The sequence below is a fragment of the Aquila chrysaetos genome, chromosome 6 (genome assembly GCF_900496995.4).
Source record: "Aquila chrysaetos chrysaetos chromosome 6, bAquChr1.4, whole genome shotgun sequence".
Classification (NCBI taxonomy): domain Eukaryota; kingdom Metazoa; phylum Chordata; class Aves; order Accipitriformes; family Accipitridae; genus Aquila; species Aquila chrysaetos.
In genome coordinates, this window is record NC_044009.1 from 25,659,775 (window position 1) to 25,687,024 (window position 27,250).

Here is a 27,250-nt window from a genome sequence, read left to right on the forward strand (position 1 = left end):
GATCTTTCTCCAGTTAACTAGCCACATCTTTCCATTGTGAAGATGTGAATAACTGAGACCTGAAGGCAGGTATATCTGTTTAAGTACTCCAGTAGTTTTTACTCGAATGTTTCCTATTATATTCAGTGGAAATGGAAGCAGTAACCATAGATATGGTCAAAGCAGAAATATTAAAATTGAAAGCAGTTGTGGACCAAGGCAGATTTGGTATCTCCTGTTACTGGTAGAGAGTTACAAAAGATTTTAACCCCTTGAAGCCTGGGGCTCAGGTCTGTTGTGGTTTCGTTAGTTTTCTGTCCTTTTTGTCATAGTTGACTGGTGTAGTTCCTGGGGAACACTTCCAAACACAGCAGAATTGCCACTTAATCTGGCTTGTTGTCAGGCTCAAAGGAATTTCCAGGTTCCTGAACAGCCATGATGTCAGTACTAACTGCAGCAGTTACGTGTGGAAGTATGTTGGCAGGATGCTATGGGAAGCTATCTTCACTCCTGTCAATGTTGAATTTTCCCCAGACCCCAGGTTCAAGCTAGAGAAGCAAGTTTCTTAAAACTAAACCCATGGGTCACTACATCTGACATTGGTGCATTAGATAAATAACTAAAAATAAGACATAATATCACATTTTCAAATAAGAAAGCACATGTAGCACAATGTGAAAACTGACATGACTGCATTCTTTGGGATTCATAACTTTTCTTCAGTGCCTGCTGGCTTGGAAATTGTCTGATTCTAATAGTAGTGTAGTACTCAGCCCAGGAATGTAGCTTGCTAAATTGTGATCCAAATCTTTGAACTGCATGAGTGCAACACCTGCTGCATGTTCATCAGCAGATGGCTTGTATATGTGCACAGGGTACATCGTTTCTGCAGGAGCAGGGTAGGTGCAAAAGATAGGGCACTTGAGTCTGTCTGGCATGTATCGGACAGAGGTGAAGGAGTACTGGTATGAGAACTGCAATGTTACTGTTCCCTAAAGTTTTGGTTTTAATGTGAAAATCTTGCTGTTACACTGTCTGTGAGCTTTTAGAGAAGAGTTTGAAGTTTACCACAATGGGGCCACTGTTGTTTTTATCAAGTCCATAGTGCTGTTCGCAATTGCTCATTTAAGTAAACCCCAAGAATTTTTATGTTATCTGATTAAAGACATTTTAAAAATAAAATATTCAGACTGCTCCCTGTTGAGGGCCATCCATGTTTCAGGATTTCATCAATTTGAATTCCTTTCTATGCACAAGTCCAATAAAAGGTATATTTCTCTTCCTCATGTCTAACACAGGTGAATGGATTGCCTTAAAACTTCCAAAGAATCCAAAGAAAATGAACCATGTAAAATTACAATTCAAAGCCACGTTAAAAAATTCTGATTAGATTGGTGACAAATTTACCTTCAGCGAAACTACAGTACGTGGGTTTTTTTATCCTGTACAGATCTGGCCCAAGGAACTTAAATAACTAATAAATTAGATTGGCAGTGCAAAATGTTAAACTGAGTGGCAAGAAAGGAAACAACAGTGTTGAAAAAATTGTAATTTATATTAAAAGGTAGTTGCAGTTGCAGTTGCAGTGATACTGAGACATGCTGGTTTAGGCAGATTAGTCTCCAAACAGTTATTTCAGAGGTAGTTATTCTACAGTGCTCCAGTGACAAACCTGGCTTAAGAAGTTCATATGGGCAGGTTGCTGCAAGTGGCAGAATTAATGGAGAATTGTCCAGCATGTCCCTTCCCCTTCTGCAACAGCTCTCTCCCCCCTTGTTATGCTTGTCTCATCCCCCTCAGCAAGCAGGGCAGAAGAGAGCATGCTTTGGCTCAGCAGGGAGATGACATTGAGGCTGGCCAGCCAGCCAGGATGTTGTACAGGTTGGCCAGTGGCTAACTGCTCAACAAGTTAAAAATGGGTGAGTTATGTCTGCTTTTCCCTCATTTATCAGGTGCCAGTAACTTCACAACAATTTCTTGAAGTTGAAAATATATTGAGATTTCTCGCAGTCTGTCATATTTGACTGAAATTTGCTAGCCAATCCAAAAGCAACTGGCATAGGAAAAGAGATGGCAAAGAGTTAAATTGCAAAGGCTTATTTTCTTAGGAAAAACAGCTAAAAAAAAAAAGCACAGTTGTTATTTAAAAAAATGGATACTATTCTTTTTATAGCATTTCTGAGAGTTCAGATAGTCATGAAGATGCATGTTACAAATCTGAATTGTTAGTATGCAATAGGTAATTCTTCAGGATACACAGAAAGACATCATATAGTTATAAGGATGAACAAGGACAATGATCTGTTTCAAGGTTCTTCTATAAACAAAGTATCAATGAATATGTTTCTGGTTGTGGAAATTTAATCTGAATCTGTGGAGATGGGAGGAGCTCACCGTCCTGAGATGCACAATATTCTTTTCCCTGTCCTGAGTGCTTAATTTGCTCACTGTGAAAATGACTGTCTTCAATGGATATGAGGAAAATTCCTCTCTGTTTCAAATATATCTAAGATTAAAAACCCCACATTTCCCAAAATGCAGGTAATCTGTCCACTTCCTATTTTGAAAGATTGCTGTTTGCCCAAAGAATACTTTATTTGTCTGTTCACATTCTTCAAAGATAGGCAGTGAAGATCGCATTATGTCTCATTTTGCTTGTTAGATTTTGAACATGTTATTTCAAATGGGATGCTACAACAGGCATCAAAATGCGTGCTCACTGTGTGTGCTTTAAGTGACAAATTCAGGATTCTCCAAGGTGTTGCCATTAAGGGATAGCTGTTCTGTTATGCCTTGGTCTCCCTCTCTGTTTTATGCTGCTTTTATTTTTCCTGTTGCCTTTTGCTGTCTCAGGTGTCAAAAGTGAAGCTCAGCACAGCTAAGGTCAGCAAACAGGTGGTGCCTTATACAGGGCACAATTAAGGTCAGGTGGTGCTACTTGAAAATTCATTAACCTGGGTGATTGGGAGAATGGTAATTTACAGACTAACACTTGCAAGAGATCAAGATTTCTCTCCTGTTTTGTTATGTGAACACCTTGATTTAGCTCCAGAACTCTTATGCTCTTGACTTCCAGACCTAATGTGACAGGTAGAGGCACACCCCATGTGTGTTGTAAATCACTGTTTGTTGTTTCTGACTCTCTAATCCTTTTGGTGGTGTTCTGCGCATATAGAAACTCTGTGCACCTGTGTTTAGAACAAGGCAATATGCAAACCTGCTCATACAGTGCAGATGAGCATAATTGGGCTAACATGGCAAAGTATCTACTAATGAAGTATAGGTACCCAGCGTGGTCAGTTGCCATCTTGGTGTTGCTTTTCTAATGCATGTTTCTATGCTGTTCACTGTGAAATTCACAACTTGGCTTGTAGCCAAACCACTTTGTACTAGGAGGATGTTTATAAACTTGAGTAATGCAATTATCTTTTTAATTTTTAACAGGAATGTAGGCTTGCAGTTTTAGAGAAACAATTTAACTTGAGCAAAACCTGACGAGTAGACTAAAACATCGCCTGCTGCTTTCCCATTGCTCCTTCCTTCCCTTAGTCAGCTTTTCCCTGTCTTTCCTTTCTTTTTCTGCTTAACATAATAGTAGCATGTATGGCTTTTCTTTCCCAAGCTAACTTTCTTTTGCAGATATCTAAACATTTCCTTCTGGGGAAATTTTCCTAGGAAACCTCAGTTCTCCCTCTTTTTCCTCATTTTTTTTCCTTACCAGTCTTGGATATCAGAGCATGTGGAGTGGAAGGCTGTCAGTAGTATTCCTGCATGAAGCTTGCTCTTCACATGTTTTAGAGCAGTTCAGGATTTCTGCATTTTGTAACACTGAACAGTATAAGGCCTGAGCTAACCGATGTAAAGGCTTGACAGATGCTCTGGGAGGCCATGTATGGTTTAACCCTAGTCTTACTGCACTGAGGAGATGTCTGCAGAGTCTCTTGCTCTGCCCGATGTCCTCTGTCATGGCCTGTGGTGCTCTGGGGAGTGCTCTCTTTGGGTCATTATACTTGCCCAGAGGAGGACCAGCAATTCTCACTGGGTGCAAGTGCCTGCCCCACAGAAGTGACAAAGCTGGTGTATTTTCTCCCTGACATTCAGCCTAGCTTGGAGTAGACCTGGCTCCGCTGATTCTTGCCAGCTCCCCTCCCTGCCTGCCCGGTCAGACTGTGCATGGTCCAGCCTTGTCAGTGTATGGAATTGTCTCTTGCTGCATTGTTTTGCTAATACTTCCTGCATGCTGTAATCTGCCACTTAATTTTTAATGATAGGCACATTTAGACCTTGACTTTATAATCTCTTTGTCTCCCTCCCTCCCTCTCTGTCTTTTTCTTTTTCTCCCTTTCCACTTCCACTAAAAATCCCTTCCCAATAGGCCCGAATGGAGCCTGCAGGTCGGCCCTTCATGCCTGCCGCACCTCCTGTGTCCGCACAGACAAAAGTGGGGACCCCCTACACAGCATCGCAGCCGACCCCCCCGCTGCCCCCGCCGCCTCCCCCGCCCCCCCCCCTCCCCCCGCCCCCCCCCCTCCCCCCACCCCCACCCCCCCTCCCCAGCCAGGCTGCCCCATCCGCGGGCTCGTCCGCCACCATGTTCGTCAAGTACAGCACCATCACCAGGCTGCAGAACGCTGCCCAGCATGGCGGGCCTTTTTCCAAAGCTCCTGCTGCACAGCAGGCCCCCCCCCCCCCCCCACCCTTGGGAAAGCCTCAGATACTGGTGCCCCCCAACGGGGTCATGCCGCCTCCCCCGCCCCCACCGCCTCCCCCCACGCCGGGCTCGGCCATGGCGCAGCTGAAGCCGGCACCCTGTGCCCCTTCTGTGCCACAGTTCACACCGCCGCCACCGCCCCCCCAAAATCCATCAGGTTCAACCAAATATAAGCCAGGCCACTGCCACTGCCACCTCTTCGTTGCCACCACCTCCTCCTCCTGTGCCTGCCCCACCACCACCCCAGGCACCCCCAAAGCCTGTCATGGCAGCTCTCCCCCCGCAGCCTAGTGGGAAGGCAGCATCGCCAGGGGTCACGCACGTCGCCCCCCCCTGTGCCAGCTCCCTTGCCCCTTGCAATAAAGAAACAACCAAGCGTCAGCTCTCCCCAGGTGCCTCCGCTGCCGCCAGCCCCTCCTGGCCCCACTCCCCCGCCAACGTTCCCAAAGCAGCAGAGTTTCTCTGTGAAGCCGCCTCCATCCCCGCAGTCCCCGGTGCCGTCTGTGGTGAAACAGATAGTTAGCCAGTTCCCACCTCCTCCCACCCCACCCGCCGCTGAGCCCCAGCCTCTGAAACCCCTTCCGCTGAGCGTGGCTCCACAGTCGCCTCCAGCAGTGAAGGCAAAGCCCAAATGGCAGCCGGCTTCCGCTCCCTCACCCGATTTCCCCCCTCCTCCACCAGAGAGCAGCTTAGTGTTTCCTCCTCCACCTCCTTCCCCAGCTTCCTCTGCAGGTTCTCCCCCCCCTGACAAATCAGGGTCTCCAGTCAAAAAGACCAGCAAGACATCAAGCCCCGGAGGGAAGAAACCACCTCCAACACCTCAGCGAAACTCCAGCATCAAGTCCACCAGCTCCACTGAGTACCATGAGTCCAAGAGACCTTCAGTGGACCGCCTTGTCAGCAAATTTGCACACCCACCAGAGCCGTCAGGGTCTCCTTCCAAGGAGTCATCGCCTCCTGCAGCCCCTCCAAAGCCAGGAAAGCTCAACCTTTCTGGGGTGAGCCTGCCCATTGTCCTTCCGCAAGGAGGGATCCCGGCCAAGGCTCCTGCTCCGGCTGTGTCTGGGAAGGAACCTGTGGTCGAATTCCCTTCACCACCGTCTGATTCAGACTTTCCACCGCCGCCACCTGAAATAGATCTTCCTCTCCCGCCAGTTGAGATCCCATCAGTATTTTCAGGCAGCACCTCCCCAAAAGTCGCTGTTGTCAACCCTCAGCCTCAGGCATGGTCAAAACCATCTGTGAAAAAAGCCCCACCACCCACTCGTCCCAAGCGGAACGACAGCACTCGACTGACGCAGGCGGAGGTCGCAGAGCCACCAGGGTCAGCTGGCCCACAAGTGCCCACTTCACCCAAGTCCAGCCTTAGCGTTCAGCCAGGATTCCTGGCAGACCTCAACCGGACGCTGCAGCGGAAATCCATCACCCGGCATGGCTCCCTCTCCTCCGCGCGGATGTCCAGAACCGAGCCCACAGCCACCATGGACGACATGGCCCTGCCTCCGCCTCCACCAGAGCTGCTGGCTGACCAGCAGAAGACGAGCAGCTTTGGGGGCAGTCATATATCCGGCTATGCAACGTTACGGAGGGGGCCACCCCCTGCACCTCCCAAAAGGGATCAGAACACCAAGCTGTCGCGGGACTGGTAGTCAGTCCCCAGGGGCTGGTGCTCTCCGTGACTTGTGGGCTGCTCCGTGATCAGCCAACCCGTGATCCTGCGCACTTGGAGAGAATGTGGGGACATGGATGATAGGTAGCCCCATCAAAAGAGGTGATCTCAAACTGCAGCTAAGGCTAAATGTAAAGACATTCCCCTTTCATGGCTAGGCCAAAAAAGCTGGGGACTTGGGGGTGTTGATATTTTATTGGGAAAGGTGGGTAGAGAGGCATTGACTTATCCTTTCAATTTCTTTTACCCTTCATATGGATCGGACCAAAACCCCATTTTCTTACTTTTTCTGCATTTAGGGGAGGGGGGAGATAATTTTTTTGTAGTGTCTGTCCACGTGAGACATGTTTGTGCATGTATTATAAGTGTAGGTATATAATATATTGTGATATATTTCGTCGCAATTATAGAAGATAACCAGAATGTTTTTGTAGAACCGTATTTATTGTTTCAGTCACTATATTATTTGGAATCGGACTCTGTAACTAGTCAAATCTTACCACAAAGATGAAGATACAGGGGGCACTTTAAAGAAAGGAAGAAAAAACAAACAAACAAAAAACCCCACAAATCTCTTGGCAGTTTGTGGTGGGTAAATGGTGCAGAGCTGAGGTGTTCTGCTAGGAACAGTAACAATGTACATTGTCCATTGATTGAAAAGTACAGATGCAACATACCAAAACATTCTGGTCATAATACTACTGAAAATGAGTATGTTCTGAGGAAGAAAATAGATTTTTATATATAGTGGGCTGGAGTGAAATATATTTATACTATAAAGAGCCTCCCCCTCCCTTCCAAATAGTTTAAAAATATACACTGCTACGAATTATTTCAAAGTTATTTGTCCATGCAGTAAGTAGGATAAATATATATTATTCCAATCCATTATGCATTCTAACTTTATAGTAGGCTCAATCATTTGTTTCTGTGGCTCAAGACGAATATATTTGTGTTAACCCCTTCTGAAAGCTGCCAGCACTCCTACAATCGATGCCGACCCACAAGGCTGACCCACGCCGATACATCATTTGTACGTCTAATTCTTTCCCTGAATGAACAGGTAGGTTTCTGTAGAGAGTGTTATGTTCTCGCACAAGCATATACAGCATACAGTCTCACCTTGTCTGTGCCTGATAAGATTGTATTATCTTTACAAAAACAAGTGTCTAGAAACATTTAAAGAAAGTATTGTTTGTAATTCATTAGAAACTGTCAGGAAACTTTCTAAACCTTCTAGAAAGAGAGAAGGGAGTGGTAATTTCAGGCCAAGCGTGATGGGAATTCTCTCTCTTTTCTTTGACCCGCCAGAGACTGCAACCAATGCATAAACCTGTTAATTCCAAAGTTGGCACTTCTAGCAGTCAAGGGAGAAGACTGGAAAAAACCTCAACCTTGAGAGGCAATAGCATTTGCTAATAATTTAATTTAAGGGCCCATATCAGTAGGAAATAGACTATTGCATTTGCTTTGGGTTTTTTGTTTGCCAGTCAATCACCAGATCGAGTACTAAGAGTCCTTTTTCTTGCACTTCAGTAGCTTGATTGTACGGTCTTACCCACGTATTCGGAGGTTGTGATAAGGTAGCGTAGTTAGCCTAAGTGGTCCTATGTATCATGCATGTTCATTACAGGGTAGTGGTACACAACCTTTGTAAAGTAGCTGAAATACTTGGACTGTACCTACCCCATCCTCGGTTGTTAGAACTTCCCTCATCACCATGGGGATACTGTCAAGGCTCGGAGGGCAAATGATTTTACTCTTTGTTTACCTTTTCTCCAAAAGCAAATACTAAATGCTTTCCTTCCCCCAAAGAATGAAACAAAGGAAGTAGCTTGACCTGACAGTATCCTCAAGCATGTACAAAAGATGTAAACTAATCTCTCATGAGAGTAATTCAGGCTGATAGATTTAAGAAATATCGTTGACAGTCCCCCATTCCTCTTTTTTTTATAAAGTTTTTTTAAAAAATCCAAATAATAAAATAAATGTCTTTGTGAATAATTTATGAATAGGAAAAAAGCTTTGCTAATTAGAGGGGGGAAATGACACATCTATAACTATATAGTTTTAAATAAGTGCATCACAAAAAGAGAAAAATTAATGGTGCTGTCTCTGCTGACCTGTTTCATATGATTTTTTAAAAATCTTTTTCAGCACCTCTGGAAATTGTTTTAATATTTCAGACTAGTTTTTTTGAGCAATAAGAGTATATACCATTGTGTGCATTTTTAAAGCACTGCTATGGAAAGGCACTTTTTTGTATCTTTCAAATTGTTCACAAAGTTTTGTTTCTACTATTTTTGTGCTTATAAAGTGTCCTTAAAAGCATTTGCATTGTTGATTTTAAGCATGCTCAGTGTAGCTGGCGAATAACTTCACAGGAAGGTTGTTAAGCTATACTGCAATTCATGGGTGCTGTAATTTTCAACATTGGTCCTCCTGCTGCTTTGTACTGTATGCAGCTCCTGGGGCTCATACCCACCAGTGGAGCAAAAGGTGTGCAGATACAGTCGTAACTCCCCAGCTGTTACTGACGATAGGTAAGTGGACGCATTCTCCTACTCCCTGGCAGGATGGATCTGGGCTGATGCAGCGTGTGCTCCCAGATGACAGGAGTCAGGGAATCTGCTTGCCCTGTCTGTTTTTCTTTTCCCCCAAGACAGCTCCACTGGTGTGTGTCAGTTCCAGCCCTTTTTCTTTTGTTCATTCAGTGCGGGTACCTCTGGGCTTTGGACTCGGCAGAGCAGTGGTTTGAGTGCAATTTCTTCAGAGGCATTTGAGCTTTGTTCTCATTTTCCTGTGCTCAAATTTGTTTACCTAGTATCTCTCCCTAGACAATGAATCCATGCTTCCTACTGCAGGCTGCTACACAGCTTGCTGGGAGGCAGGACTTTTCTCTCTTAAGTTTGCAGCAAAAAGAATGAGCGTCAGCAAAGGTGGCACCCTGTATTCCTTCTTGTTACAACTTACATACTTCCTAAGCCAGTAGTGATACAGAAATACAGTGAGTGGCTGCAGCTTGCTGTCTCTCAGTTGAGAACTGAAATTTGGCTACAGTGTGGTTCAGACAACCTGGCTGCCTTTTCAGCTTATGAGACCCCTCACTGTAACTTGCTTTTCCAGTATATTTACTGGTTTTGTGACAGTAAATATTTATGCCTTATTTGCAAGTAAGTTATTTTCCACTGTGCGCACTGGTCTCATAGTAGCACCATTGTATCTATTTAAATCAGAAAACAAAGGGGCCAGATCTCAGATACACGGCAAGAAGCTACAAACATGGGCTGTAATCCTTTTGGCACTATTAAAAGGAGCATGTGAGAGCTGAGGTTTCATACTCTGGACCCAAAGGTAGCGGATGCTTCCATCCTAAAATATTAAAGAGTACAGCTGTAGTTGTGTTACACGATGAAGCGTATGGCCTTTGACACTTGCTAAGGTGGGTGTTGGGGAAAGCCCCACTGCTGCAGGGGCAGCTGAGAGCATACAGCTGCATTTGTTAATCTGTTCCAGATTTGGGCTTCATTTCCCCTCTGCCATGCAGCAGTAACATCTGCCTCTGTGAGCAGAAGAGTCCCCCCTGTTCAGCCAGGTTTCTCTGTGCATGCAGCACAGGTGTAGAAAGCAGGGAGGTAGTCTTCTTGAACACTTTCATTGTAATTCAGGTCTCGGGGAGCTGCTTTGGAAGGGGAAACTAGGCTCTTACATCAGCAGTAATCTTAGAGGAGAAATTATTTTAAAAACAAAAAAACCCACGGGTTCTAAACAACCCATAGGTAATATGTTTGAGGTGGATATGCTGGGGGGTCTGTCTAGTCTTTCAAAACCTGTGGTTGGGGGAGGACGTTAGGCACAAGTCTCACCATAAAATAATCCTATTATTTTCTACGGAAGAGGAAAGCTCCTGCTTCACCCTGTGCAGTGGTTTCCTCCTGTGGCAAACCACCACTGCTTGCTCTGACTTGGTGCGTGACCTCAAAGCCAAAGAGCTCCTCTCCTGAACTTACTCTGCGGTTTCCTGCAGGGCAGCAGTGACTGACACATCAGTGAGAAAAAGTGAAGGTACCTGGATCACTTTGGTTTCAGGTCTGATGGGAGAGGGAGCAGTTTTTTCAAGTGCATTTTAAGATTTACTGTTCTGGACTTGCACATTTTAAAGGTTTTCTAATTTCTTCTTTCTGCGCCCTTAGGCAACCAGATAACTCAAGTCAGCTCAGAGATAAAAGTGTGGCCAGTTTTTCTCTGAGTTAAAATTATTTTTTCCACAGTTAAAGGAACCAAAAGTGCCATTTCAACAGCAGAAGGGCAAAAGAGAAATTTTCTGCTTATTACAGAAAACTGTATAGAACTAAATTCTTTTACTTCAGTGGCCCCATTGCAGGTAAACTTGTTTCTTACAATCTTATTTTGAATAAGTGGATTTTACTATGAGTATTATTTCAAATACAGTCACATTAAAATCAGTTGCACTCCAGGAAAACAATATAAATTCCTGATGGAAAGTAGTGTAGATGCAGCCAGAACATGTGAGTTTGGGTTGGTTTTTTTTTTTTCCTTTTTTCATTGTTAAGGTGTAGATTATGTACTTGTGCAAACAGTGCTCCTCATTTGGAGGCGAGGGGAGTCTTACTTCTTTGGGGGAGATGTTTTCCCAAAGTCCGTTTGTGGCTCCTGGTGTTTAGCTTTGCATTCCCTCGCACAATTGGGGCAGACTCCAAACCAGAGAGGATTTAACACTACAGGGGATAGTTTCTCTTAGATGTTTTTGTAATGTTCTGGTGGGATTTAAGCTTTTATTTTGGAATTGTCAGTTGGTCTAAAGTTAAGTAATTTTCCTTTCTCAATTCTTTTTCTCCTTCAATTAAAAAAACGCCCATGAAGACTGATGAAACCAGTGTTAAGTTGCAGGGGTCAGCGCTCACTAATACTGTGATCCAGTGAGTCAGAGGCTTTGTCTAGTTTTGAAAAGTTTAAGGCACTGAACTGTAAATGAGGTGACAACATCATGCTTATGCCTCACAATGTAAATTAAAGTAATTGCCACTAACATGGGAAAAATAGTGACTGGGGTTGATGGCTATTTGGTGCTCTGAGGCACTCAACAGGGCGAGGACTTGGTGAGCTCTCTGTGAGTCAGAAGCGTGTATCTTTGGCGAAGAGAGCTAGAGAAGTTGGAAGAACGGGAGGAACAGGAACTAGTGCTATACACACAATCCCCCACGGCAGGGATTTGAGTGAGAAGGAACTCGAGTAACAGATTTTGGACAGCACCCCCACCCCCCCCCTTATTTAAATGCTTAAAGGCAACTTGTCTTTTAGGAGACTTAGGAATTGAACCAACTGTTCCCTACAGTGGAAAATAGTTTCCTCCCACCTTCCCCAAGATGCCAAAGATGCATTCAGAGCTAAATTCCAGGTACACAGATGTGCTTGCACCAGCCTCTCCTGAGGCTGAGTTGCCAGGTGCTGCTGATGTGCAGCAGCGGTTTAGCAAGAGAACAGGGCTGTCACTGTTAGATGTTGTGCACCTATTGCCTTTAACCAACGCTGGTAACTGGCTACACACCTGCAAGGGGCGGGGGCAAAGGCCAGTTTAGCAAAGAACCTGTGCCCAAGGCTCCCTGCTGCTGATGTGGTGCAGCACTATAAAGCTTGTACTTCTAAAAGGAAAACTAAATGCTTTGTCACAAGTTGCAATTGCAAATCTTAGGTCTCCTTCTAGTGGACTGCAGTGGACCAGAAATTAACTGGAGCAGCAGTTTGTCCTATGGCTTACACTAATTGTTAGCAGCCACTGGTGATATTCTGTATAATACTGGGGATGCAAATGTAAGAAAAAAGTGTCATTGCAATGATGATTTGTCTGTGCAGCAAACTTGTGCTGAGTGCTGTAAATACATTCATGTTTACTGCTTTAAAAAGAAAATTGCACATTTTATCTTTCAATGGGATTGCCTCCCCTCTTCTTCCCTTTCCAAAAAGAAAAATCAAAGCTCTTTTAGACTGATAGCTTCAGGTTGGGGGGAGCTTTGCCATATTATAAATATATATAAATATATGTATAAATATACTTTTTTAAGCATGGGAGAGGACAAAAGAAATACTACATTATAGAGTACCCAATATAGATCATTATACAATGGAATATGCACAATTCAATAAAGATGTAGTTAAATTTAATAATCTGTTTTAATGCTCTGTCTTGCCATTTTCCTTTTTCATGAGTTCAGAACCCACATTGTGTTCTCAGGGCATCAGTGGTTCCCTCTGTAGGGATCAGATATCATCTGATGACCTACAGGTTACCATTTATGTGCTCACTCTCAATAAATTGCTTTTTATTGTTCCTTTGCACAGTTCTTTCCAGCGGGTCAGAGCTGGCTGTACCAGTAACATGGTGCACGCCAGTTACAGGTCTAAAGAGGACCCCAGTGTGAAGGCTCACCTTTTCCATCTGCCTCCTCCCTCAGGTGTGCAGAGTCCCGTACAGCTCTGCTCACGCAAGAACAGCTGATGGCTGGTAAGTGTTGCTGCAGCCCCTCTCTGGGGCCCACTGTAGGGACTTCAGCTCTGTTTGCCTCCTCCTGGGGTACGCTGGCAGGCTGGCCCTGCATCAGTCATCAGCTTTTACAGCCGAGATTTGAGGCGTTACATTGGTGGTTACAGGAAAGGAGTAGTCATACTGAAGTGGAGAGGAGCTGCTGAAGGCAGCAGGCTGGATGCCAGCAATCATACCTTTGCTGTGGGTAGTGCTGTGCTCAGAGCTCCTCTGGGACAGGGCTCCTGCATACACAAGCAACTCTCCCTGTCCTCACTGTTTTGAAAAGTCTGTAACCAAAGACAAGGAACGTGACGCAGCAGTGGCACGCTCACCGAACACAGAGTGTGTGCTTTGTTCTTTTTATTTAGGGCTTGTAACAAGAGGGTTTAGTACACAGCAACAGTTAATTCCAAGTACAATTAAAAAAATTTAAAAATTGGGTTTTGCACTCACTGGAAGGTGGTTCAAATGGCACACACAATAAAATGTTACTGGCGGCATACAGCTCCCCAGAGTCCTGCGGGCTGGGTCAGTTACAGTGGGCTCTGCACTCATCCACTGCATTCAGCAGTGCCAAAAGCAAAAGCACTGTGTGCTTCTCCTCTGACTGCAAACCAAAGGTGGGGGGGGGGGTGGGGGTATCTGCTTTCAGAAAAAAGTGCATGGACAAAATCCATGTTAGACACTGACATTTCCAGAGAATTCATAGAAATTACTTGTCCATGCAAGTTGCAAAAGACGCTTTTTCAAATGTGAAAAGAAGCACTTGTTCTTTACAAAAAAATCTCAGACATGTCAGCACTTTACCAAGGCGCTGTAATGGAAATGAATTTGTACACAGCTCTTCCTCATTAGTCAATAGTGGTAGGATTCTTCTGACGTTTTAAGAGAAACAGGAACAAATGTACTGCACGCATTTCAGCAGAGTCACCACGTCGGTGTTCAGCAGGATGCTGGGTGTAGGCTTACCTCTCGACAACAGGCTGCTGCTGACTTCGCTGTTTTGTAATAAGCAAAGGTGCTAATAAAACTACTGTGTCTAGAGTACCAAAGAAAAAACACTTCCTGCATGGGCAGGAGGTTGCACACAATACATGGGTGGGTTTGTTTTGTTTTGTTTTGTTTTGAACAAAAGCAGCAGAACAGCATGGTCTGTGAATTATTCTTTGTAACAGTAGATGGCAAACCTTGGCCACATCAAGCTTTCAGCAACCTTCCCATGGACATGACGTGGGGGTCCCACTATTCTTGCAGTTTCAAAATCAAAAGTAGATCGATAGGACTGTTACTACACACTGACTTCAGCTACTGGGAAAAACAAAAAAACCAAAACCCCAAACAAAACACCACAAACTGTTCCCTTCTTGCACTATTCTGACCTCTGCGTAAATACCATTTTATCCACAAAATGTGGCAGTGCCTAATACTGAGAGATGCCAAAAGGTAGGGAAGGTGAATATACCTGTAAGCACAGTGAATTCTTGCAAGTGGTGCCCCATCAGCTATAGCCCATCATCTACCGCTACTGCTCAGTTTATACCACCACAGTCTCTAGAGATTAAGGTTGTAAATACTTGCCTTAGTGAATGCAACACTGCTGTATGTTTCTCACTGACACCGTTGTCGACATACATAGGAACTGAAGTCTCTGCACGGGGTTTGTAATGCTTCCTGAAATGCTGCTGTGCTCAGTCAGTGACTCTATACTCCCAATGCAAGTACCAGTCTCAGTAGGAGCCACAGCACCACGGTCTTTCCAAGAGCATCCTCTAGCAGCTTCCAACAAGTTGCCCTGCAGAGAATACAGATGCTAACTGTTTTGCAAGATGTTCTGTCCCACCTCTGGGAGGAGAAGCCCTGTAAATGCTCCCAGGTTACTAACCCGCACAAAGTCCCATCCTTTCCAGACAGGAAAAACAGGAAAGTTTTGGTTTTGCCTTATGCCTGAAGCCCAGAGATACAACTAATAAAAAGAGTGCTCATTTCCAGCAGAGAGGCACATCTGCAGCGCTTGCGAGAAAGTGGTGGAAGTTGCTGGGAAGAGCACAGCATATAAATCACCATCAAGCAGAGGTGGGAGACGCCACAGAAGCACAACAGTTTCTATCAGTGTGCAACCCTCCTGCACCTCTAGTCAACAACACGCAAGTACACACCAGGCAGGCAGCCTACTCTCTGCTAGAAAAGACACATCAGTCCTGCTGCTGCCTCGCTTTCTTTTCATGATCAACTGAAACACCTTAGATAAAAGTGCCACTTTTCAGAAGCTGCATTGCTGCCAGTGTCATCTTTGGCTGTCACCAAGAACCCTCGGCAGTAAAGAAAGAAAAGGCCAGGAGCTGTGAAAGGAGAACAAACTGCTCTAGCAAGAACTAGCTGGGTCTAAGCCTTCCTGGCACCCACTGGTAAGCCACCCAGCCACAGACCACTGGGGAGCTGTGGTTCAAACCAGCAGCAATCTCCAGTCACTTTCAGGAACACCCAACTCAACTAATCACAAGGACAGGCCAAGTCCCAGGAATGTGGTCAGCCTCCTGGTAACACACACCAAGCTCTGCCATCTACCCCAGAGTCATGCCGCACCTCTTTCTTATCCTCCAATGAGACCAATGGCTCTCCAGCGCATCAGTGTCTGCCTGTGTCTCACCAGTCAAGGCAGCAAGTCTTCAGGCACACCATCAGGATCCTCAAGCACAAAATTTGCTGCTGGCCCCTCCTGCCCCTCTCAGCCCTCTGCTGCAACAGCCAGCGAGATAAACAACATCAATCTATCATGCTGGGGGGGGGGGGGGGGAGAGAGAGAGAAAGGAGGCAGGGGGAGATGGGTGAGACACATGCAACCTCAGCCACCTCTCTTAGGCTGGAAGGCACCAAAATAGTGCTTCGGCACTAGATGGGGACAGACTTGGTTGGACCTCTTCTCACACAGGCACATGGTAGAGAGGCAGCTGTAGTTAATAGCTTTGTAGCTGGGGCCAAAAGCAAGGAAGAAATCTCTGATACAGCAAACCAAGGCAAAACTACACCACTAGAGGATCCTGACTGATTTCTGTGCACAGTGAAAACAGCTGGCTGGGCTAAGACAGCTCTCACAAAGGGAGAAACGTACTCATTCTGGCCGTACAGCAGCACTCTCTGGGCTATTCTGGAGTGTCTCCTTCCCCCACCTCTCTCTCATGCATACACACTGCTGATTCAACAGCCTGTGATGCTGAACACCTTCAGCTGTGGCAGCAGAACTCAGTGAAGAGATGTTGTGCACCTACTTGAAATACTGAGGTGTTTCTTCCCAGCCCCATTCTCCACCCCTTTTAAAGTAAACATGTAAATTAAAAAGGGGTGGGAGGAGTAGGTTTTGGAGAAGGAGAAGTACATGGGACAAAACTGGAAACACAACCCTCACTGACTTCACTAGCATGCAATCTATGTAACATTAATATACAAAGACTGTTTACCTTGGCCTTGTCCATGACTATTACATCACATCATCCCCAAATGAGCCACAAAATTAAAATCTGTACAAAATAAAAAATATGCATAAAACTCAACAAATTTCTTTACATCAGTACTGCATAATAAAGCATAAAAACCAGCAGGAGGTGATCCAAAAATTCCATCCACAGCAGCTCTTGCAGTATAAATAATTCCACGTGCTATCAGCAGGGACCAAACTAACCCCTGGCCCATAAGACCAGAGCCAGTTCTTTAAAGGAGCTTCATGCATTCCACTTCCAAGGTTTTGCAGCCTCATCTTCTGTACTGAGCTCTGGCAAGCATTCAGCACTTCCCAGAGTTCATACTGCTCTGCTCTCGCAACACAGAAAACTTGCAAGATGAACAACCAGCTGAATGAAGATTAAGGACATGGGTGTGTATCACACACAATCCCCACCCGCCTGTCAGAAGTATTCAAGCGCATGCTCTTACACATTTCACTAATGCATGACCTCCCAGCTGGAGCATGGGTGCACAGGCAGAGAGGTTCGGCTCTCATTTACTAGCTCACTAAGCTGCCATAACTTGATGCATTTGAGCACCCTGTGCTCAGTCTTTACCACAAACATACCCAGGGCAAGAAAAACCCAGGAAAGCTCTGATAGTCCCAGAAAACAAAGCCACCCTGTGCGCACCAAAGGCTTGTGCATCCTGCTGTTCGATCACCCAGGCCACTAGCTGGGCTGCAAGCACCACCTCCCTGTGCAAAAAAGTGTAGACCTGCCCTATGACACTAGAAATGGTCATGCCAGTGACTGCACAACCAGTGTTTTTTCTAGGCTTGCTCCCAGAGAAATGATGGGCTGAGGGAACCAAACACAACTGCTTCTGTTAGTCTTGCTGCGAGACCAACATTTTCCCAGAGGAAGGTAGAAGAGTATCTGTTCTGGTTAACACTCATCCCAAACAGTAATGCTGTCAGCTTCCAGAAAGAAGACAACCGTGTCTTGGTGACAGAGCTGTGGATTGAGCAGGGGAGAAAGTAACTTATCTTCGCACCAGTTTCTTCAAAGTTGTACCTCCTGTAGGCTTCAACCAAACTAGTTCCTTATACTCCGTCACATGAGTTAATGCACTCTTCCGCAAGCTCACAGTGGGTGATCACATTCATCCGTATCCCACAAACCCACCTCACCTGTTTGTCTCCTCTTTCATCTCCCTTGAGCAGCTATGGCACCTCCCTGCCCAGGTTTGCACCAAACCCGCATCTCCATCCTGATATTGCACCAATTACCAAGCAAGGGGATTGGGTCAATTACCTGTACCGTTGTCAATACCGTCACAAACCCAGCCCCGGTAGTGCTCTCTTGTGCGCTGCTCTGTTTTACACATGGGCCTCAGAAGACAGCTGCAGCATTGTCTTGCCTTTGAAAAGCTACTGTTGGTACCAGCTGGAACCCGGCCAGGTGACAGACAAAAGTTGTCTGGGAAGATGCCCTGGCCCAGGAGGCTCTCACAATACAGGGGTCAGCTCAATTTGCAGGCTAACAGGACTACAACAGGAGGTTTAATCAGTTCACTCTGTTAATGCATGACATTTACCCAAAGATAACATTTAGTCCTACCTAAGGGCAGACTAGTACAGCCATCACTTTACACTGATCTGCTAGGCAGAATCACTGAGCAGCATTTTTAACTGAGACTAGATTAAAAAGCAAACTATCAACACAGGGGGCTACAGAGCCTTCACTTGGTATTACTCCACCCCAGATCCCCCAGTACAGCTCAAAATATCTATTTCTTTATAATAAACAATGGAGAGGGCTGGGGGAAGAGCTAGGACTACTACTAGTTACTGCTTGGATTTCCATGGGAAACCAGTAGGCACAACAGCCCTTTTTACTTCCACTGAAGAGATTTTGGCAACAGACATGAAGACGACAATTGCCGTTTGTCCTGCCTCTGCACAGGGCTCTCAGTACATATGCAAATCTAGTCATCCAGTACAAAATAGCCAATTTACAATACCTGATTGAATTTTTAAGGTTATATTGTGCATAAGACTAAAGCTGGGGGTAAGTTTCTCTAGTGCAAGCAGGCGTGAGTAGACTTGAACCTTAGATCACAGCCCCTAGAGTTTATCCTCAGACCCCAGGAGGACCTGTAAACTTTGTTTTGCCTTCACCATCAATGGCACCTGTGAGTTCTGTTTAAACCAGCTCACTGCGGAGAGGGGCACATTTACATCAGTGCAGAACACAAAACAAATCTGTGGTGTTCAAAAGATGAGGAAATGGGAGTGGGGGTCCTCTGGGCTGCAGCCATCTTAATTGTCTAAACTGAAAGGTGAGTGAATGAAAGCCAGCTCTGTGTGCCCCTGTGGTCAGCCTACATGTGCAGAGCAGCTGCAGAAGTGTTTATGCTAAAGATGTATCCAACTATCTGGAAGTCAGTTACAGGGACAGCTCTGTGTAGAAATCCCAGTGTAGCTAGCACACATCTGTTCTTCCAGCTGCACAGGAGTGTAGTGTAGAAACAGGAGGGGTGTCCGCTGGCCAGTAACCCTTCACTGCAAGCATCCAGGACATCCCAAGCGCCAGGCACTGCTGCCAAGGGTAGTACCACAAGGGCACACAGGATTCCTGAGACAGATCCCAAAGCCTGTCAGAAGAAGTCAGAATTCGAGTAAAGTATCAGCTACTCGAGTTTGTTACATCTGAATGGGTCAGCTTAATTCAACTTCAGATGGCTCAGGATAGCCTCTGCTGGCAGCCGGAAGAGCCATTTGTTCAAACAACTCAAATCACTATTGTTTTATAAGGGGGGGGGGGGGGGGGACCAAACCCAAAAGAGTGGTTGTTACAATTATCCTTCATTCAGTTACACTGGATGGGGCCCCAGAGGCTGTTGGAGAACTGGGAAGCCCTGACAGCTCCTGCAGCAGGAGATGCAGTGTTCTGTCCTCTAGTCTTCACTCCGAGTAATGCATGATTGACTCCACATAGTTCCCTGGGAAGAGCCCCGTCACTCCATTCATGACCCCCTCATACCAGCCGTCATCATTTTTCTTGATGACATAAATGATGGCACCTTCCTGAAAGGAGAGCTCATCTTCTTTGTCCTTCGTGTAGTCATAGATTGCCACCACTAGGAAAGAACAGAGCATGACTGTTAGGAGAGGTACAGGGTGGAGGAGGAAAATCAACCTACCTCATACAAAGTTCTCCACGTTTGAGGCATCTCAGAGAACTGCACTACCTCACCTCTATGTTTGCAGAATGACCTGCTGAGAGGGGCAGTTTCTTCCAATCCCCTTTGTAAGAGCTCGTGCTGTGAAGCTCATGAGCCAGGACTACTTTAACTCTTCTATTCTTACTATTTCCAGACCCACCAGAGGAAAAGTTTACAAATATATGATAAACTTTTGATGTGGAATGATACAAGGAGGTGGATGTAATCCCCATGGCTATGACCACTCAGACCTACTCCAAGATTCATGTAGTAGGTATATATTCTAAACCAGATCTCTGCACAACTAAGTCAGCAGGAAAACATGGAAGAGGGAGAGTAATAAGAGCTCTCTTCAGATGACAAGAAGAATGAGCCAAGGCTAATGTCCCAGACTTCCATCTACCTTAGCTACCTCCACATTTAAATCTGTAAAATGCATATGTGCAGCCCCAGTAGCTAGAAGTCACTCCCACGGTATACAGTGCCAAGGTGGGTGAATCCCAGTTAGGAGCGAGGAAAGAAGGTGGTTCTCTGAAACAAAACAAACACCTACTGTATCAGGACATTTTTCTTACAGATGCAGAATATTTTACTGAAGGCACAAAAGCTGCTAGGAAAGTCAAAGAAATGGGACAAAGCACTGGCAAACATTAGAGAGAGCACTGTCCAGAAATGGCAGAAAATAGACATGAACTTGGTATGTTTTTCCATTCTCAGTCCTATCATTATGTGTTCCATACAGAAAATGAGCTATGCCAGACTCTGAATACTTGAACAAATAGCATCAGTCACTGCTTTGAGCACTTGGCAATGAAACACGCAGTGCTGCCATTGAAACAAAATGGATGTTGGACAGGCATCCTAAAATCTTGTACTGGGGATAGAAGGGAAGATAATCTAAACCAAAGCAAGGAGAAAAAAATAACAGCATGTGTTCATAAGCACAGTGTCGAAGAGCCCTACTAAAATCATTCTTTTCAAAAGAAAAGAGGTCATCTCCTTTTGAAGGGAGCAAAGGAATCAATACAAATATTTACTAGGGAAACCTGGATCCTGAAGAGCTTAATAAAGTAAAATACACAAATCAATCCCAGTGGAGAATCAGAGTATGTACAGAGGTTTTTTGTGGTTTGTTTTTTTTTTTAATAAATCTCCCAAACAGGAGATTTGTATCATTTGACCACAGCATATTTAAAAAACACATGTTGCTGGCTCTACACTTATGCCAGCACAGTTGTAAATTAACTCATTCTAACTAGTTTTAGACATATCATTCTAAGAAAACAAAACACAAATGGAGAAATGAGTAAATATTTAGCTTGAAAAACAGAAGTCACTATATGAACATGTGATACATTCAATTGAAGTCCTTCAAAATTCCTTTTTAACTGCCTTCTATACCTGTTTATTTTAAAACATTTCTTCCTAGAGTCACTGTGCTGTTGTTCTTCATTCTCTTGATAATAATAATAATCCAAGGATCACGGTAACTTCTAATTACTTTCTTTCTCATTTTTGAGAGTACTCTAGTCCCTTCTGATACTGAATGGATTCATTATTTTGTGATCACAAGTAGGAAACTCTTCCCTAAGTTTGTGATGAAAATTCGCATCTTGTTAAGCCTCTTAAAAAATTACCGGAAGCCTGGTTTTGTTTTTACATCACCATTGCTTCCTCCTCCTGCATGTTACTTTTGTACTAGCAACGTTATTCTTTCTAAAAGATTGTTTAATCCTTCTGTCTGTAGTCCCACCAGTTCAAGCTGTGAGCTTGTCACATACCACGAGTTACCAGGAGCCCAGGCCAGTATTGCAAAAAAGGCTCCAGATGAGACAGGAAGCAGCAATACTGACTCAGGAGGTGGCATCCTTCCCTGCAAGACTGAGCCAGAACCTCTTTTAGTTTCTATCTGAACACATTTCAATGCAGATACGAAAAACAGCATTAGTCATTTAGGTTGATGTTCTTCCAATCAGTGATCTTTCATTCTTCAACAATTACATAGAGTTTGGCTGAACTCTCTTACGTCAAACTGACCACAAATGTAGGCCAGACTGATTATCCAACTGAAATCTGATAGCTGTGACCACACACTTTCTCCATGTGGTATGAGGGCAATTTTTGCTTCTGGATACCCATTTCTGTTCATCTGATTTGCAAAGTTGGGACATTTTCTTACCTTTTCATGCCACGCACCCAGACACACAGCTCAATGGAAAACTGCAGTGCGCTTTCCTGGACATTGCAGGTTGGCTGTTGCTATTACAGCCATGTGGTAGTGTCCTCAAGTTCAACATCCCCAGTAACTGTAACTCCCTAAGAGTTTCTCCACCTGTTCAAAATGGATCTGCTATTCACTTCCTTCCTCATCTGTAGGTTAGAGCATGTCTTAATATTAAATACACCTCCCACACTGCATGACCCCTTTACAGAACAGGATCATACTGAATGCCATCTCAATATATAGCAACCCTCTGTATCTGACACCTCCTTGGGTGTCCCAGGTTCCACATTCTCACTTTTACAAAGGTTATCTACACTAATCCTACTAGAAATGCTTTCACGTGAACTTATATAAGTGAGCAGTCATACCACAACAAGAAGCGCAAATCCGAATTGCTACTCTACTTTTGGGGGGTAATAGTGTTTCAACAGCCATTTCCTTCCATCAGTTTTCTCCACTTGGAATCATGTGGCACAGAATACTCTTTATAGGAACTTAAGGAGTTGCCATAGGAATAATTATTTTGCAGAAGAGAAAGCATTATTAGTTCACAGCAGGATAAGTATACACATTCTTTGAGTATGAAAGCCCTCTTTTAGCATGGGGCTTTTCATTAACTTTAAAGCTTGTTTGCCACATAAAAAAAAAATCCCATCCAAGCACTTCTTTCCCAACTCCAGCAAAGCAGTCAAATCTCAAGACATGGGCTGAATTTAAGTAGAGCTATTCATATAACTACAACAGAATCCAGACCTATGTCAGTATGTCATTTTTCTGGTATCCTAAAACTACTATTTAACAGTTCTTCATACATTGTAAGCACTTTAATTTTTTATTACTTTTATGAGAGTTTCTAAGAACAGAATAACCTTTTAGATGTTTTAGTCATCTAGTTTTCAAAATAAAGATCAAAATTATGTTTTTGCATGACACTCTACATCAATATGAAAGAATGTTTGGTTTCCTATACTTCTGCTTTTCTACAGGAAAAATGTTCTGACTAAATGCCTGACTTTCTCCAGCTTATCTTTAAAGATTGCAATTACAGTTTTTGCTATCCCATGTGATCTTCCCTGTAAATATCAAACTACAAGTGCCTGGACTGCCTGCGGAGATGGAACAGATCTGTGCATATGTGCACCTATATAAATTATTTTAGTTCACAAGCTCATAGAAGTCATGCAGAAAAGCAGATCAGAACAATATGCTGTAAGTCAAATGTCATTATTTCTTCAAATAGAAAGCTGTTTTCCCAGGCCACGTGCCACGTGATTTTGTGGCTTCTCTTTCCCACAAACACCCCCACCCCCCACCCCCCTGCATTAGTATGAGACACTATAAACAGACAATGCACATCAGGGTCCATTTCTTCTCTTTTGCTCCTAGCTCAAATGCCACTGCAGATTTGCTGAGGGCCAAGTGGCAGGAATAGCAGAAACATAACAAAGATAGTGATATGAATGTAGAATTAGGCTAAAGAGTATCTTATGCCTGGAAAAATACAGAGAAAAATCTTGAAACTCACTCTCCTATCAAAAAGGAACATGCCTGCAATCTTCATCCAGCACAAAATGCATCAAACACAATGAAACTGAGCAGATACTGTGCATTCTCAGAACTTCCTGATAAGGAGAATTTCATTAAGTAATGTAGCACATCCAGTATTTGCTGAAACGAACTGTACTGGTCCCAACCTGAAGAAATTTGCCATCCTCTCCCAAAGAAAGAACTGCAGCATCAGGAACCCCACCCCACTCCAAAACCTGATTTCGTGAAGCTAGGACAGTAATATCAATAATCAGGAATACGCTCCAAACTGCACAGCAAGAGAAGTACTTTGTATGAGATCCCTTTTTTCCCTGTCCGCCCTCATGGAAATGAGCTTCCCTGACAAGAATAAGCCGAAGCAACTTTTAATCAAACAAAGAGCCTGTGTGCATCAACAGAATACTAGCGACACTTGCTGTCAATCAGAGGTGTGGAGAGGTCAATAGATAAAGCGAGTCATGTAAACACCCTGCAAGTCAGGCACTTTGTCCAACAAATGGTCTCAGCTTGTCAGCAAAGCCAGGGTACTCCTTGCACTAAACACTTACACCAGCTAGATGGAGGGTGGGGGAGTAACAAAAAAACTCCCACATATTCCTCCATCTCCCTCAGGAACAGTAGTATTTTCTTTGGGCTGGAGTTGGCAGAAAGTGCCACTTCCATCTCTTTTTTTTTTTTCCTCCCCTGAAATCCTGCACTGGGTTTATCTTTGTGGCATTCTTGAATTTTTTTCCCTGATGCAGACTGAATGTTTCTAACAGTCACTCAGCTGAGATGCCTGGTTACTTTGCAACATTAGATTTTATATCACCTTTTACTAAGAGGTACATGACCCTGTTTCAGAGGAGAACACAGGGCAGTAGATTTTTCATATTCAAGTGCCCCTAAGCCATTTACCTACTCAGTTTATTTTACCTGTAGTTTTAATCCAGCACGTTTCCACACATCTGCTTCAGAACTGGAAGACATCTAGATGCAGCCATGCAGCAATGCCTCAGTTAGTCAGTCCTCCACAGACCCAGCACTTTTTAGCTTAGCATGGTCCCACACTGGTACAGCATTGCAGCTTCCAGAGCCCCAAACACACATTGCAGCACTTCTCCAGATGCACCCATATGTTCAAAGTTCAAGTGCAACTGCAGCACCGATTCATTCATCTTTGACTTTGTATATGTTTGATTATTAGGATTAAGCAGACTACTGAAAGGGGAGTCTCAAGTAGATTACAGAGGATTTAAAAAATATGTAATTAGCCCGCTCTCCCTTTGTGGAGAAAGGGCCGAAGGACTCAGACTCAAAGAACAAAAGTTAAGCTACTCTTCTAAATTGCCATTTGGAGGAGCACCTCTATCACAATACCAAATACTGGCTACAAAGGAGTCCAGGCAGACTCCACGTCCAAAGCAGGATGGCAGGAGCTTATACAGAATGTTGTTACAAACACGACCCTACCATCTCTACTAGCTCTAAACCTACCCTTTTCTAAGTAGGTCCTTGGTGCCCAAGGAGGGTCCTCCTCAGCATATGGATCACTGTACTCCACCACAGCTGCTTCCTCCTCCTCATAATCTTCTGGAGGTGGTGGTGGAGGTGGAGATTCATCAAACACTGGCTCGTCCACAGGTGGTGGCGGGGGAGGAGTGTCTGAAACTGAAAATAGCCAATAGTGTAACCATGAAAATGTCTCTAGAACCACGGTAGCAGGTTGAAGTAATACTCCCTATCCCAATTAGTTGCGCTGGGACCAACAGTTAGAGCTTGTGAAAGTACACTAGAGCCAATAAAATTCAGAGAAGGAAGGATCAGATTCCTCCAATAAAATTACTTCCTTTTCCCTCCCTTCACAATTTCAGACAAACTTGCAGAGGCAGTAGAGAAGGCAGAATTCTGGCTATATATAGGCAAATCTTTCATCCGCTCAAAACAAAAGCCACATCCAGTAATAAATCATAGCACAAGGAAGCAGCAAACTTACTGTTTTCTTGAACTCTGGCCACAAATCCCATTAGCGGTAACTGTGGAGTTACCTGTAGGATGGAGGGGGGAGGAGGAGCAAGGGATGCTGCCACAGAAATTAAAAAGAGAGAGGCATTCAGTTAGAAACACAACAAAGCGGCAAACAGGAAGTAGACATCATCACTGCTCAGACAGTGTAGCAGTCTGCCAAGAAGCTGAGATAAAAAGGCTGACATTCAAAGAAAAATGGCTCAGGTGGTCTAAGCATATTTCTAATCCTTACTTCAAGATTTCTCAATTTTTAAAATTTCCAACCCAGCTCTTTTTCATAAGATTAAGAATCCATGCTGAAGTATTTTTCTGATCTATGAGATGCCCTTAAGTTGAAATTTATTACTACCGCAATATAGCACTTTGTGAACAGACCTAACAAATATATCAAGAGCATTCTCTCCCCTATAATCCTCCACCTTTCAGAGCAAATTGATATTTATAGAGGTGACTTCTTTAACAGCATCCATGAAGCCTTAGTAATGACAATTGATATAACTAGTTTTCTCCAAAATGTAGGCCAAAAAACCCCATCAAATGAGGCAGCTATTTTAGGCAAAACAGAAAAAGACGCCTTTGAGAACTGAGCATACTTGGAAGACAGGAACTTCTGACCTCATTGGTAGAACAAAGCACACTGTGCTGCTGCCGAACAACAGGGCCTATTCCAGATGTGCTGTCTCATTTCCTTCCCACCTGATTTTGCAGACCACTGCACTGAACTCTGAACACCCCTTTTACTGGTACCAGAAGAGCTGTCTTTGTACAATACATGTGAATTCACATTTAAAGAAGATACTCTCAGCCAGCTGCAAATGTTGTAACACTGAACTGTGGTTTAAGCTAGGAATGAAAGTTTCAGTTAGCTATTTAAGTTAAAAAAATAGTTAAGTAGTTTTATCTAATTTTAGTTCCACTTTGCAAGAGTAATGCAGTAATATTCTTTAAGCAAGTTACAACATTATTTTTCAGAAAGCACACCTCAGGAAGAGCACAACTAAGTAATGTTCTTGTTAGTAGTGGCATACATTTAGTCATGTGCAAAAGAATGAGGGGAAAAAGGTCTACATTTCATGTACCAGTACATTTAGTTAGCTTGCAGAACAGAACTAAATAACTATCAGACTACTTCTAAAGCTGGTAAGAACACGGCCAGGTATGATGTAGTATTTTTCAAAATTAATTCACATCACCATAGCAAATGAAAAGAACTCCACGGCATTTAAAGCTTGTGTCAAAATTTTTTCTGCTTGCTTATTTCAGTAACTATTATCTGAAGTGCTTTGAATTTCTTCTGTCACTCACATTCCTTTCACAACCACACACCCCAAACAAAAAAACCCAACAGAGCAACCATCCTTTTTGTTGCAAAAATATCCTTGTACCTCCATATGAAGCAAGCTCCATTATCTCACCATTTAATTGATACTTCTTGAGAAAAACTGAAATACCTTTCTAACTACAGCTTCTTTGACTTGAATGACATGGCCTCTGAGAGTATTTATTCCTTCAAGTGTAACCACAGTAGCTGGAAAAAGATTTGGTCTTGCATTTCTTCAAAGCAGGAAAAGGGAACTTGAAGTCCTACTGAAATGCAGTAATATTCATGAATTCAGCATTCTTATGCAATTATGAAGTCTCTGCCTTTTTAACTATATATGCTATAAAAATGTTCAGTTTCAAAATGTTTTCTCTATTCAACATCATATGGATTCATACAATTCATATCTCTTATAGAAGACTAGCTTCAGTTTCCTAGGTCCCTTCAGTGTACTTTGTGTGCTATATATATTTCTTTGAAAGAAATAACGAGGCTTTCCACGTAGAAAAATAAATCACTCAAGACAAGTACTCCAAGCAAATGCAAAAAAATCCCTTAGTTTAGTTTGGGTTGTGTAGTTT

General features: G+C 43.8%; 2 protein-coding genes across 19 annotated transcripts in view; one reads left to right on the plus strand and one right to left on the minus strand.

The window, feature by feature from the left end:
- Positions 1-12,542, plus strand: part of RAPH1 (Ras association (RalGDS/AF-6) and pleckstrin homology domains 1) — a 100,263-nt gene extending 87,721 nt beyond the window's left edge. Inside the window, 3 exon segments of the mRNA XM_041124006.1 lie at positions 4,355-4,828; positions 4,830-5,018; positions 5,020-12,542. Of these exon segments, the coding sequence (XP_040979940.1) occupies positions 4,355-4,828; positions 4,830-5,018; positions 5,020-6,339 (1,983 nt within the window). The 3' untranslated portion in view covers positions 6,340-12,542.
- Positions 12,543-13,248: 706 nt separating this feature from the next.
- Positions 13,249-27,250, minus strand: part of ABI2 (abl interactor 2) — a 70,966-nt gene continuing 56,964 nt past the window's right edge. For 9 of the 18 annotated variants that reach the window (XM_041124013.1, XM_030016503.2, XM_041124008.1 and 6 more), the window contains 3 exons: positions 25,317-25,403; positions 24,818-24,991; positions 13,249-19,485 (listed from right to left, as the gene is read on the minus strand). In XM_041124013.1, coding sequence (XP_040979947.1) covers positions 19,310-19,485; positions 24,818-24,991; positions 25,317-25,403 — 437 coding nt within the window. In that variant the 3' untranslated portion in view covers positions 13,249-19,309. The remainder of the gene's footprint in view (positions 19,486-24,817; positions 24,992-25,316; positions 25,404-27,250) is intronic. The other 9 variants (XM_041124011.1, XM_041124010.1, XM_041124012.1 and 6 more) reach the window with 1 other exon arrangement.